Source organism: Teleopsis dalmanni, chromosome 2 (assembly GCF_002237135.1).
Source record: "Teleopsis dalmanni isolate 2A chromosome 2, ASM223713v2, whole genome shotgun sequence".
NCBI lineage: Eukaryota > Metazoa > Arthropoda > Insecta > Diptera > Diopsidae > Teleopsis > Teleopsis dalmanni.
In genome coordinates this window covers 154,173,830-154,188,815 of record NC_051847.1, presented here as the reverse complement: position 1 = coordinate 154,188,815, position 14,986 = coordinate 154,173,830, and the positions used below count along the sequence as shown (strand labels likewise).

The window sequence follows — 14,986 nt, the reverse complement described above, 5'->3', positions numbered from 1 at the left end:
GACTGATGCTCTAAAGCTCTTTTTAGAAGATTTAGAAGTCAGTCTTGGTCAAACTCACGCTAATAACGCACATAATATTTTCCAATAAATTTAAATTTTAAAAGTCTTTACTCAATATTGTTTTATTTATCGAAAATAAGTTTTTTTTTATGTTTTTTAATCGATAAAAACAAAATTCATGCATTGCAATGCAATGTTGATTTAAAGTCAACTCCAAATGAATATAAAAAGTTAGTAGGTGCAAACATCATTGCAGGTTGTATGAAACTTCCTAGAATTAGGATGTACTATAAACCCTCCATTAAAGTAACTGCAATAACGCAAATTCCAAGAGATCGGTTTTTTAAACTTAGAAATTACATGCATTTTGTAAATAATTTGGAAGTAATTAGTGAAGAGAAGGAGAAAAACAGACTTTGTTAAATTCAATCTATTTTGGATACAGTTATTAACAAATGCAATGCAATTCCAAAGAGTAAAAAATTGAGTATCGATGAACAAATGATCCCATTTAATGGAACTACTCAATTAAAGCAATATGTGAAATGTAAGCCGAATCCAGTAGGTTCAAGAAATTTGTTTAGATACTTCAATCCAAGCGTTTATAGGATTAACGCTTCTAAAATGTGAAGTGCTTCTTAAACAGTAATAAAATTCACATTTAATGATCCATCTTAGAAATACATTGTTGTGCATTAAATACGCACAAATATCAAAAATTTGTTTACTTCTGAATCTTTTGTTTACTTTAGACATAGTTACTTTTAGGTTTAAGTCTTTTGACAAAAATTGTAAAATTCAGTTTTAAGAAAGATTTCAATAAAGAATGATCGTAAGATCAAACTAAGAAACGTTTTTTAAAATTCAATTGATTAAAAAATAAATTTAATTTGTATATATAATATTAAATATATTATTATTATTATTTTGTCCGGTCCTGTGTCGAAGACACAAAAATACAAATTATTAGAGCTACTAAAGCAAAATATTTGTATTGCTCGGGGTCAATTTTCAGTAGGCCCAGATAGTCGTAAAAAGACTGAAAACTTTTGCAAAAAATGTTTTGAGGAACTAAATGCTTCTGGAGGATCCAATAAAACTCCAGAGCAATGGAAAAAAGTAAGTTAAAGTGAATAAATTAAAATTTTTGATACAAGTACTATTTGTTATTTTTATTTTTTTTAATTTTACATACATCCTAAACAAAATATATAAAATACGTCTAGCAATACATAATACAAACATTTTGCAAATTTTACCGCTACCGCACCTATTTCGTTGTGGTTACGCTAAGCATATGTATGCGGAAAAATTCTACTTATAATTTTATGTACTTTGTAGATTTTATTTTATTATTATAATTTATTAAATACAATTTATTTATCCTTATTAAACACTGTGTGTTTACCCTGCGGGATAGGGGTTAGAATATTCCCGCGGTAAGGCATGTCTGTCGTACGAGGCGACTAAAATCCAGCCAGTCGTCGGAGGGTGTGACGTAAAAGGTCACAAAAACCCTGAGAAGCTCCTGAGCTGAGCCGAGTAGAGGCCGGCTCTAAGTAAGCGTCCACCATCCCGGGATGGCAACGAGGGACATCCAAGTGCGCAGAGAGTGGTTAAACAGCTGCGCATCATCGAGGGATACAGGGGAGTGCACTGTTCCGAGAGCGAGCATCTGCACCATCGATGGAGTTCTTTCGTGCCCAACGAAAACTATACTAGGCACGTAAGCTGAAAAAATACACACCGAAACAGACAATGCATATCAAATAGACGCGATTATGAATTCAGGGTTTTAAACACCCATCAGGATTGAGCCCAGTAAGATCCTGATTATGGCATACTGGAACAAACTACTTAAATGATGATTTTTGGGCTGGCGGATGTGGTATTCTGTTACCTGAGTATATGAGAGTGAAATCTCATAGAAATGGCTTCCAGGTTAATGCCACATCTTCCTCCGTCCTTTTAAAACTTGGCAAGTCTCCAAGTACGTTCGATGTCTCGTCACCATTAAGTTGGTGGTATAGGCTCAGTTGAGAGTACTCCTGACTTGCGCCAGATCCTGGCTCTGAACACAATCTCCCATAAGGAATTGTGTCAACCCTCGCATGGCCTCCCTGCTTTGCATAGATAACCATGGAGATCGTTACGAGCGACTATACAATCGAACATCGATAGCGGCTAGGAGTTTGGACCCTATCGATATGAATAAAGAAAACAAAAACACACCACAGATGTTACCGAAAGTGCCACTGCAGAATGGCCAAAGGAAGTCCGCAATGAACGAGGGCACGCCAAAGGTGCCACCACAAAAGAATGTACTCATTTCACCGGGAAATGATATTAACACACCACAGATGTTACCGAAAGTGCCACTGCAGGATGGCCAAAAGAAGTCCGCAATGGACGAGGGCACGCCAAAGGTGCCACCACAAACGAATGTACTCATTTCACCGGGAAATGATATTACCCAGAGAATGAAGAGCGAAGAGGCGATGACATTCGAAAAATGCATAGTCGCCTCAAACAAAATAAAGCAAGCCGTAAATCGGCAAAGAAATGTCTCGACGGACATTAAAGAGGGGGTACATGAACTGGCGACGCAGTTCGATACGATGGCTTACTTCCACCGTCGTTGGCTTAAGGCAGAAATAAAAAAAAAGGCACGAAGGGATACCAATGCGGTAGACACACAAACCGTTCAGCGACAAAAACGTACAGCTACAAGCCCAGTGGCGGAAACACCAGAGAAAAAGCTGAAAACGAAAGAATCTGAAGCCCCCATCGAAGGCGCTGAAGGAAAAAACGAAGAAAAATGGGTAAAGGTAACAGGCGAAAAACAAAAAACGTCAAAAAAGCCTGAAGCACCTCCAAAGAAAGCGGCAAAACGAAAAGAGAAGCCCAGGATCCGTGAGAAACCGGAAGCTGTCCTCATCAAACCAAACGAAGGACACACATACGCGGATATCCTTAAGGATCTCCGAACGAAGATAAAGCCAGATGATGACGAGGTGGCCATCCGGTCTATATGTAAAACTAGGAGTGATTTCGGAGCATGCAGTGGATGGAGATCAAAATACTCCCGAAGCAGGCATTCCGGTAAATAAAAGACATGTTTTTTGTTTTACATATTAATAACAACAATTTCTGTTTTATTTTACAGTATCAGCAATCAGATTCCTATGAGATAGAATTTTTGAAGAGTGAAGAAATTATAGATAAAAACTTTGCTTCTCCAACGCCCACACTGCAAATAAAATCAGCGCCTTCTTTACCACCGGCAGCTAAAAAGTCGAAGAATGAGACCTACTTGTCAGAACTCGAGAGAGTAAAGAGCTTCATTGCTGAGCAAAACGATAGGCAGAACCGAACATTGCAAGAGATGCTCACAGTACTTAAAAGCATCGACAATATGTTGGACAAAAAATAGAATTTTCGACGATTAAAAGTTAAACGACGATTAAAAGTTAAACAAAAAAAATAGATCCAATTTTTCAAAATAGATCCCATTTTTATTCGCTGTCTTGTATTCGAGCTGTACGGTTGTGCTTGTGCTTTCGCTGCTACAAGTCTTGTCGCCTGTTGTTTATCGTGTGCGGTCGGTGCTGTTTTGTCCGATTACATTCGGAAGTGACGGGTTTCATGGTTGTGCGCGTACTGTTTAGTGCGAACGATTATTTTGCTTTTTTCGGTTATTTCTTTAGCCTAGGCACAAACCGTTTTTAGGTGTTCAAACGTGTGAACACCTGATACACGGCAAGTGCTTAATAGTACGATTAAAAGTTACATCGACGTTTAAAATTTCAACGACGATTAAAAGTTAAATCAAAAAATAGATCCAATTTTTGGACGATTAAAAGTTAAACAAATAGATCCAATTTGAGGACGATTAAAAGTTAAACAAAAAGTTAAACAGTGTTTCAGTGTGAAAGGATTGATTGTGAAAAAAAAGACTCAATAATTTGTATTAAAAAGAGATAGAGAGATAGAACCAAATACACCATATCTCCTGGCACAGGGGCATCAGAAGAGGACATGCAAATAGAACCAATGTCAGATAAAAACGTAAACTACGGTGGAAAACAAAAAACGCATGCATAATTGCAACATGCAAGAAGATTAACACCTAATCAAACAACGCGAAGACAAAAATTTAACGCATCAGAAAGGGAAGACTTAGCCAATCGAAAACAGGTCCATTGCTGCGCAAATCTGTAGCCAACAACAGAAACAGATTAACACACAACACCCAGCTACAGATAAACCTGATGCTAAACCAAACCAATGGATCGCCATTGCTAGGCCTCTCAAACTGAGAGATATCCAAATAAAATCCGCAAAGGGAGTGCACTTGGGTATACAGGTATCCCCTAACATCATAGAAGATCATCGTAAGATAACAAAATATTTAACAGAAAACAAAATCCAATACCACACATATCTACTGCCAGAGGAAAAAAATATAAACGTCATCATAAGATGACTGCAAGGTTTGTCTGCTGATAAAATTAAAACAGATTTGGCAGTACAGGGTTTTCACCCATATGAGTGTCATTTTTTGAAATTCTTAAACCAGGCAACAAACCTACTTAAAGCTCGTCTTCCAAAAGAGGAAAATCACATCTATAATATCGATGCAATCTGCTTCCTAAAAGTCAAAACAGAAGCACAAAATCCAAAAAGAGGCCCATTACAATGTCATAACTGCCAGAAGTTCGGGCACGCATCCACATGCTTAGGCAAAATGCGTAAAATGTATGGGCAGCCACCACACCAAAGACTGCACCAAGGCAGCAGAAGATGATGCAGAATGCATTAATTGCGGAGGCAAATATCCAGCTAGCTATGGAGGTTGTCCTCGCAACCCAAAAAATATCAAATGGGCAAAGCTTCCAAAACGAGAAGAATTTCAGCCAGCGCTAAAATCTGCAGAAAAAACGTCGACTAATAAGTCATTTGCTGCTGTGGTAACGGGAACAGCAGATAAATCAAGTCCAATGGCAAACAAAAACGAATATATCCAACAACTCTGCACTAACATGCAAATCCAGCTAAAAGCAGTGTTCAAAAATATGATGCAATCCATGTTGCAGGTTATGCTTGCCACTAATACAAATAATCATGGACAGTAAAGAATATTGAAGCTAATCACCTGGAATGCAAATTCCATTCTGCCCAAAAAAGGAGAATTCGAACAATTTATTGTAGATTATAGCCCTGACATAATTCTAATACAAGAATCTTCTCTATACCCAACACCCGGTTTATTTTGAAATACGTTGACTCAATAAACAGGGGCAGGATTAAATAATTCAAAATTAAGCTTTTGTGAAAAACTCTATTTTTATAGTTTAATATATAGTATTTTATTAATATTATTATTTAGAATATTTTATATTAAGCATTTTCATATAACGTTTAGTTTCAGGATGATAACTTTAGACTAAAGTCGAAATATCGATGAAATAAAAATTATAGTTAAATAAATTGCAATTTCTTTTACTTAATTTTTATTTTTTAACAACAATAAATTAAATTTAACCGATTCACCTACAAAACACTTTAGTAAACCTTATATAAGAAATTCGATGCTTATATAAATGGTAGCAAAAATTTTCCATTTAAAGGAGCAAGGTAACAATTTATATAAACATACAAGTTAACACCCTGTATTAATATAACGACACTTTGCCTTTGCACACAATTTTTGTATCTTAAGTATGTGCATGATCGATGAGATAAGATGCCCAAATACTATTGGATATTAATCTCGTCATCTGGCTATTGACGCCAAAGCTAAAGACGCTTACGAGGCGCTTTAGAAAATAGAAGCTTCAATCCTATAGGATGGAGATAAAGAAGCTTCTGGAATATTCTTATGCATTTTAGAAGCTACAATTTATTGGTGAATCCAATTCTAAAATTCTCATCAACGACTTAAGACATCAGAAGGAAACTTCTAAAAAAATCAGTCGTTGGGAAAAGTTGAAATAGTTAAGTTGTGTCATTGGAAAGAATTAAATAAGTATAGTCGTTGGTTGGAACAAATATAAAAATTAAAATATTGTATTATCCTAAATTATTCTAATAATAGTTTTTTAAAACTTAAAACAAAGAATCCGTTAATTAATTTACATATAGAAGGAAGGAGTACTAATATAATTTTAAATTTTCATTTAATATAATTTGTCTATATAAAATTTATTCAACAGCTATGTATTGTTTAATAAAAACTATTAAAAGTTCTAATAGCAAATACGTCACCATTATCAAAACCAATATTATTTTTTAGTTAAAATGAGCATTTCGGTTTATATTTTTATAAACGAATAACTATATGAGCTCAGATAACTGTCTTCATTCATTCATGCTCTAATATATATTTACTTAATATTTATATATTGTTATTATATAAATATAACAATATATAGATTATATTCACAAAACATTTATATATACACATAGCAAATTGTTGCTTTTGTGTATATAATTGTGTTTAATTTTATTTTAAAGAATAAATGTTAATATTTCATATTAGAACTTTATCGTTGTTTCTTTGGTTAAAACAAATCAGAAAACAAAAATTAATTTCAGTAAAAATTAAATAAATTATGCGAAATTTAAGAAAAATTTCATGGATATCCATAGAATTTTTCTGCTATGTGTATATGTATATACATGTACACATACATGTATAAATGTATATATGATTATATAATATAAAAACTTAAATATTAATTTATAGATCACTGCACTTTTAATATAATTCTTACTTTTCAGAATTTTTTGTTTGAATATGTAGTAACTACAATCAAGGGTATAAAACTATTTCACATCGTTAATTGAATATTTATATACATGATATATAATTTAGGTAATAAATTTAAAATATTTTAAATAGGATTAAGTCAAATTATTTATATTGCCTATTAATAGTTTCAAATTATGTAAACTTATACTAAAATACCTTTGGACGTAAGTTGCTTTTGAATTTAAAGTAAAGATTGTTCGAGCATAATTTTATCAAATCCAGGCGGAGGGCCGTAATTAAAACTCTCTAAAATTATATCAATGACCGCTCCATTGCCGACTATAAAAAGATAACAAATATTATAAGTTAATTTTTCTTTAAAATGCTATTTCAATATATTTACCATAAATAACAGGATACACTGCACCTTTAACATTACGAAAAGGCGTTTCTAAATTTTTTCCATTAAAGTAAAAATTTAGTTCAATATGATCAAATGCAATGCCTATAATGTCACCCTCATCAGGAAATACACGTTCCGTCGACGTCGCTAAGGCATTATCAGTGTTTAATATTTGATCGTTACCACTTGGTAAAAACACATCCTCTGGCAAATCTTCAATGCCTATGAGACCTGCGGCCGACGCTGTCTCACTAATTGCATTATTATTACTATTTATTAAGGAATGTAAAGGAACACTCGTAGGCTCTTGTGTATTTACAACAACTGGGCGGAATTCTTCATTATTGTGTCTAGTCGCATTATCTGAACATAAACACCACGATTCCTTATCACAACCACCAAATTTTCTTGTGAAATCTGTTTGTCTTGTGGCCAAACCAACGGACCAACAACCAGATTGTTGTATTTTAATTTCAAAATATGACTTTGATTGCACGAGTGGCGCAGTACCCAGAGCTGCGCCGTTACCAGTAATACGCAATTGATGTGAGAGCAAAACTACGTCAGGTCCTACAACAATGAGAAATAAAAGGAAAATTACTTTATAACGGGACATTGTAATACACAACCGTAAATTACCGCGTAGGTAACAATACGTCACAAATTAAATAAATACAATAAAACGCAATTGACTATATGTTTTATAAATTATAATTTAATGTGTTCTAATATTCAATTTATTTAGTTTGTTTAAAAATTTTTTCAAATTTTTTACCCATATGCGCGGCATCCAGATGTATTTCAGGTTCCCGTAAACGCTGCGCTGCTTTTGTTGGCTTTCGCATATTGCCATTAAAACAAGTGCGTAGACAACAAAACATTTTTGTTTATAGAGCTTATTTATCTTTTATAATAAATAACTATATATTAGCTATGTTATTTGTAAATATATATAAAATACACAAGATTTTATTTTGTTAATTTTAAAATACAATATTCACTCGTCTCACGGCAGCATATCTTGCAAGCAACCAAAATGCAACTTAGAACAAAATGAAATTGAAACACATCGTTCTATGGTGTGTTCAATGAAGACCAAAATTGCAATAAATTTAATATATGATTATATGTTCAATGAAAGTCATGGTCACATATAATATAATATCACATATCTTATATGTGTAAATTTTTGTAATTAATTTAATAACTATAAGCCAAGCTATAATGTAAAACACTGATTAAAACAAAATTTATATTGCGTCAACAAGTGCATTTAGCGGGTCTTTGATGAGGTAAAAAAACATTCTCATTAGAAAACAATATAAGAAATTTTTTCTAATATCATACATTAATTAAAAATTCAATTTTCATTTTCCAAAATCGAGTTTTTTATAATCATACAATTTGCGATTTTTTTGCATGTTTTACAATTTTTCCTTAATTTATCTAACCAACAAATAAAATTTACTTATTTAGGTCGTAGGCGAGTTAGGCAAATATGGCGTTCACACTGATCAAAAATGGAATAAACCATTTGAAAGTGTTTACATTCGTTGCATTTTATATATTCTCCTTTACAACAGCTGATTTTTCAACTAGCCTGTTGATTTGATTTTTAGCCCGTGACAAAAAAATGTTGCATGAAGATTAAATATGCCTTCAAACCTTATACGGCGTTTACATTGGCCGAAAATGGCTCATTTTGAATGACTCATTTGAAAGTGTACATTCGTTGTATTTCATTCGTTCTCATGGTAACAATTCAAACTGAAATAAAACTACTAAACATTTGTTTATCTTTTTTTGTAAATATGTCAAAACAGCTTTTACAAACTGTCAAAATGCCATGAAGAGCTTTCATTTAGGGTATGTTCAATAGATTCCTTTGCATTTGGAACATATGTGGAATGCATTCGAACGTCATTCATACAGAATGTGAGAAAATTGCTCATTTTGTGCTTGAAATTTTATATGCAAGAATGAGCCATTCGATACTCATTTTCGATTTTTGACCAAAATGAGCCATTTTCGGCCAATGTAAACGCCGTATTACAATATGAACTTAAAACATATTTTTAACTTCGATTAATTACTTTTTGGGAAGTAGAAGTTCTGAAAAGAGGTGCATCGTTTTCAAGAAAATACAATCACCAAACATTTGTTTACCTTTTTTGGTAAATATGTCAAAAACAGCTTTCTCAAACTGTCAAAAACTCATGCAAAGCTTTTATTTAGGGTATATTCAATGTATTCATTTGCATTTGGGACATATTTGGAATTTATTCTAATTTCCTTGGAAGTCATTTGCGCTTGAGATTTTGTATGCAAATGTAAGTCATTTGTTTCTCATTTTTGATTTTTAACCGAAATGAGCCTTTTGAGGCCAGTGTAAATGCCATATGATGACCGTGTGCGAGTTCGAGTAAATTGAGGTACAGTAAATTGAAATTTCAAAGGGGTTTTTGCACTGCACTTATGTTAATATTTATTTATTGCACTTATTTATTATTTTTGGTTTAAAGTTTTCAAATTTATTTAGTAAACATCTTATAAAATTTTTACAATGGTAATATACTTAATTTACCCAATTTTTATCTAATTTACTTTACTCGAAATACTGTTTAATATGAACATTCGCTGCTATACCGACATAATTTATTGTTTCCTTCAATTTACCATCAATTTACTGGAACTCATATAATTTAATGTTTCCATAAAATCAAGTAGGACAAATTATTTAGCAAAATGAATGCAAGATTTAAACTATATATAAATATATATTATATATATTTAAACTCTAAGGACGTGTGCGAGTTAGGCTAAGTTGATGCTAAACCAAATGGGAGATTTTTTGGGATTTTTTGCACTGCACACATTTTGCCATTTATCAACACGTATCGACACATCAATACATTATCGACACAACTTAGAATTTCCCTCATTTAGAACGCAACTTAGCCTAACTCGCACACGACCTAAATATATTCAATGAATTTTTAGTTCATCTGTTTGATATACATTATAAAAACAATATAAACTAATTGCATTTTCGATTGGTTAATCTGGATTCAATTTAGATTTACTCTCGATGGCTCAAATTTTGTTGCTCAATCGAATATTTTCAGAGTAATCTAATATTTTTATAGTTGTGTTAGTAAATAAACCAATTGAAATAAAATGCTCACTCTGACTTCTTTTACTGTACAGTTGTACACAACATTCACCACAAAATCTTTTTTTCTTTTTTTTTTTTGTTTCAGCAAATTGTTACAGGTTGAAAAATATATCTTCATTTGCATTTGCCCCCAAATGTGCTTTTATTTTGATTTTATACATTATTTCAAAATAACAGCCAAATACCTGAACAAACAAATTGGGCACATATGGAAACAAATCACGCTTTTATATCTGTCAAATCATATAAAACAGCTTTTTATTTTAGGGTAATCTTGCCACTCTAGCAAAATATCTAGAGTGTTATAAATTGATCTCGAGTTTTATACATTAATCTCGAATGTTACCAATCGAAAATTGCATTAGAGTGTTATAAATTAATCTCAATTCTTATTAATTTACCAGTGGAAAACCACATATGGTATATTGATTGTATGTATTTTGTACAGAAAGGTTTTATTCAATGATTATTTACTTGTGTACACTACAAATAAAAAAAATTACAAATATTATACTATACAATATTTTGTACGTTACGAACGAAATTATATAAAATTTAATTTTTTTGGGACAAGTTAAAGAAAAATAATTTTGATTCATAATATAATAATTAAATATATAATAATATATAAATTACATGTAATATGATTTTAACTTAAATTTTTGATGCTGTGCGAGTACTAACAAAATGGCGCTTAGCCACTACTTAAGGGCCCATTAGACAGCAACGCTCGTTGTCATCGCGCGCTTGCCATTACACAAACAATTTTTTAACATTTTTTTAACAATTTTTTAAAAACGCCCCAGATAAAACAACAAATATACTAAAAAATCGCTCTCATATGATAATTTTTCCTCCTACTTTTCTCCTACTTTGTGAAATGCGAAATTTGTTTGTGTAATAGTAACATTTGAAATTTTAAGAAATGTGTTGACGAAAATCAAAAAATTTTGAAATTTCTTCAACCACGCTCGTGTTTTTGCATATACAGTCGGAATTGGTCGGCATGCAAAATTTAATTTATTTTGAGGAGTAGAAGCGTAAACATCGTTTGAATGCACGCATGATTTGTCGTTAGCATGCGATGCTTTGCAAATATGAATGAATTGTATCTTTTATTTTAAATATTTGTATTTTCTACCTTGGTAAAATTTTTTATTTTCCAAAACATGTTATTAAGAAGAATTAAAATATTAATAACCTTCGGCTAAAAAAAAATAACCAAACATTAAATTACAATGAAAATTTTGTTTTAAATATTAATTGCATTGTGCACCTACGGAAAATTTGTTATTAAAATATACCAAAAAAAAATTAAATTATATAAAATTTAATATATACCATATAAAAATAAATATATAAATTGAAATCATAAAAATAAATATATAAATTAAATGTAAAACATCATTTTTCGAAATTACGCATAGTAGCCGCTGTCGACACTTCAGCGATTGCTTTAATACTGATGAGTGAACAAATTTTGCATTGTTTGCTGGAGACGTGTTTAAAAAATTGTTGGTAAATTTAATGTGTAATAGCAAGAGAAGACTTCGTGCGTTTGTCAACGCGCGTTGCTGTCTAAGGGCCGCTTTAATTGAATTGAGTGCTGTTCTTCCTGTATGATCACTCAAGATAGAAGACATTGTATGTCAAAAATATCGAGTTTAAATAAAAACTAATATTTATTAAATTTACCTTGGGTATTCAAGTGACACGAGACGGGTTTTAAGTTTCATGGAGTTTTGTATAATCTATTGAAAAAAATAATACTTTTATTATATATAATTTTGAGCGGGGAGCTGTATGTGGGCTGCCGTTTTAAAAGACCAGGCGCGCTGGACATATAAATAAGTATATATTAAGTAAAAGACCTTAGGTATCCCATTCACTACCCCGTGGTTCGTTCAAGAATTAAGTACTCATCACCGAATATTTACGAAGGTACAACCACTTTCTTCAAGTGCAATTCTGCCCCAGACAGGTGGATCTGGAAGTATAATCCATATAGGCATTCCCCACACAAAAAATGAAATTTAATTCTTTTACAATTTAACTGTCCCTCCCGCAAGAACGAGCTCCGGATTCATTGTCTATTATTGATAATTGATAAACTCTCAAAAAACGTAAATGTGAGCAACGGACCCTGCTACAACTTTAGTTGTAAGGACCAAATTTTCAATAGAAATAAAAAATTTTAATTCACAAACCGAGTATTCACCGTACCTTAAAAATTCAATTTTTTTGTTCTATATCTAGGTGAGAAACTCTCTGCCGCTAAAAACACACCATTTATCTCTAACGAGTTTTAATTAAATTTGTAAAGTCATTATTTTTCTACGCTTTCGCTACTACCAAAATTCGGCGAATTTTGATAATTTCATAACTGTGCACTCTATGCTAGTATTCTTACTAAATGGTTTCCCACGCTTTTAATACTAGCAAAATTCGGTGAATTAACGATGCACTTTATGAATGCAATGTGAGTATTGTTCTGCAAAGAATTTTATATAAAAAGAAGCCAAATTGTGGTTTCGTTCAATTTTGCACTATTGAAGGAAGGAACAATAGTGAGAGCTCGGTTCAGGTGATCTGGACACATGATGGTTCGTTTAGCCTTTGCAAACGTTCACCATATGAACAGATGAATTTGGACAGGCGAGGGGATATTGGTTAAGTTGACTTTCGTCAAGCCTATACTGAATATAAAAGCAAAATAAACTTTAAATCAGCCAATCGGATTTTCATCTAGTCATTGCTAGTCAGATGGAAAATAAATGGCGACACACCAACACTGTGTTATGTGTTTGCTAGGGACGACAGTGGGAGTTCGGTCTAGGTGATCTGGGTTCATGATGATTCGTTTGGCCTTTGCCGACGTTCACCATGTGGACAGTTGAGTTTGAATAGATATTTTTGCCTGGCTATATCTGACAAAGGTTTCCACTAAATCCTTAGCCACTTGTTCTTTACTTTTCTAATCCTTTACTTACGCTATTTGAAATTTCGCACTATTGAAGGTTCTACGCGTGCACTACTCTCAACGGTGGTTCCAATAGCTGCAAAGACCGCACAAATTAAAACGCACTACTCTAAATGGAGGTTCCAACCAGTTAAACGAACGCACATTTTGAAAACGAACTACTCTCAACGATGATTCCAGCCAACGCCCACACATCTTCGAAACGCACTACCTCAAGTAGTGGTTCCAGCGAGTTCAACGCTTACGCTATATGAAATTTTGTTTTTTTTTAAGATTAAAATATAATGGAAATATATAAACACTAATAAAAAGTACAAACACAACACAGAAGTGTCACATTTATTTCTTTGATTTTTATAATGAACCCAGATATACTCGCTGAGTTATACCCCAACTGTAGATAGAGCCGGATAAAATTTAAACACATATATGTATTTATATTTGTATATAACTATATGTAAAGTAGTCGGTAGCTGAGCATAAGTACCCGGTAGTTGATTGGCTGTCAGAAATACAACAGTGCTTTTGATGTGCTTGAACAGAGTGGCAGTTCGTTTTTGGTCGTCTTCGCGGGTGCACTGCTTATGTGCTTAAATATTTTGAATCTATTAACTTTTAAATTTTATTTGTATTACTAAATATATTCACTATTGTATTTGAATCTATTAAACCTTTGTAATTTGGGGGGCTCCAAACCGCACCATGTACTGATAATAATTGATAAAGCAAATAACCGGTACTTAATGAGATATATAAAAAAAAACAAGTGGAAGGCAGATTAACAGCGGAAACCGTGTTGGAAACAACGGCAAAAATATCAGCAGAAGTATCAGCAGACACAGAAGCAGAAATAGCAGCAGAAATATCAGCATAGACCAAGCAGCAGAAAGTAATCAGCAGAAGTGTCTACATGAAGCAGCAGAATTACCAAAACAAGGCAGCAGCAATATCAGCAGCAGCAGCAGCAAAAACGCAAGCAGAAGTTGAAGGCAGAAAAGAAACAAGACAAACAGGAGAAGCAAAGAAGAACAAAAGTAGTGGTAAAATGTCGCTGAAGAATGAAGACGGTGAGCTAAGCGAAGTTCTGCGAATGCTAGCGGAAAAATTAGATAGCAGGGACAACAATACAGTTTCAATAGAATCATTCGAGAAAGTTGTGCCTAATTTTGATGGTGAAAAGGTGCCGGTAGAGATTTGGTTCCAAAATTTTGAATTAAATGCACATGCATATGGTCTTTCACTGAAGCAGAAGTATATTCATGCAAGAAATAAAATGACAAAAACGGCACAGACCTTTTTAGAAACAACACCTCTAAACAACTATGTTGAATTAAAGGAGCTTTTAATTGAGGAATTTAAGAAAACTTATAATAGTGTTGAAATACACCAGCAGGTACAGCGCAGAAAAAAAATGCAAGGTGAGTCGTTTCATGAATACACTCTAATAATGAAAAGAATTGGAAATATAGGAAACGATGATGTCTCGTTAATACGGTATATTGTTGATGGTCTTTGTCTGCCAGCGGACAGAAAATGTGCATTTTATGAAGCTACAAGTATAAAAAATTTAAGGGAAAAGTATGAAATATATGAAAAAGTTTTAAAAGAAGAAAAAAAAGATGCAGCAAAGGCAAGTAAATATACAGTCGCATATAAAAGAAATAATGAAGCGAT

At 32.7% G+C, this 14,986-nt stretch overlaps 1 protein-coding gene across 1 annotated transcript; it reads right to left on the bottom strand.

Moving 5' to 3' along the window:
* Positions 1–6,930: 6,930 nt before the first annotated feature.
* LOC119682180 (SPRY domain-containing protein 7) lies at positions 6,931–8,188 on the bottom strand. Its single transcript, XM_038095544.1, has 3 exons — positions 7,933–8,188; positions 7,158–7,727; positions 6,931–7,093 (listed from the first exon to the last, which is right to left on the bottom strand). Exons 1-3 carry the CDS (start codon positions 8,036–8,038, stop codon positions 6,996–6,998), a joined length of 774 nt encoding a protein of 257 aa, XP_037951472.1. The 5' UTR covers positions 8,039–8,188; the 3' UTR covers positions 6,931–6,995.
* Positions 8,189–14,986: the final 6,798 nt, after the last annotated feature.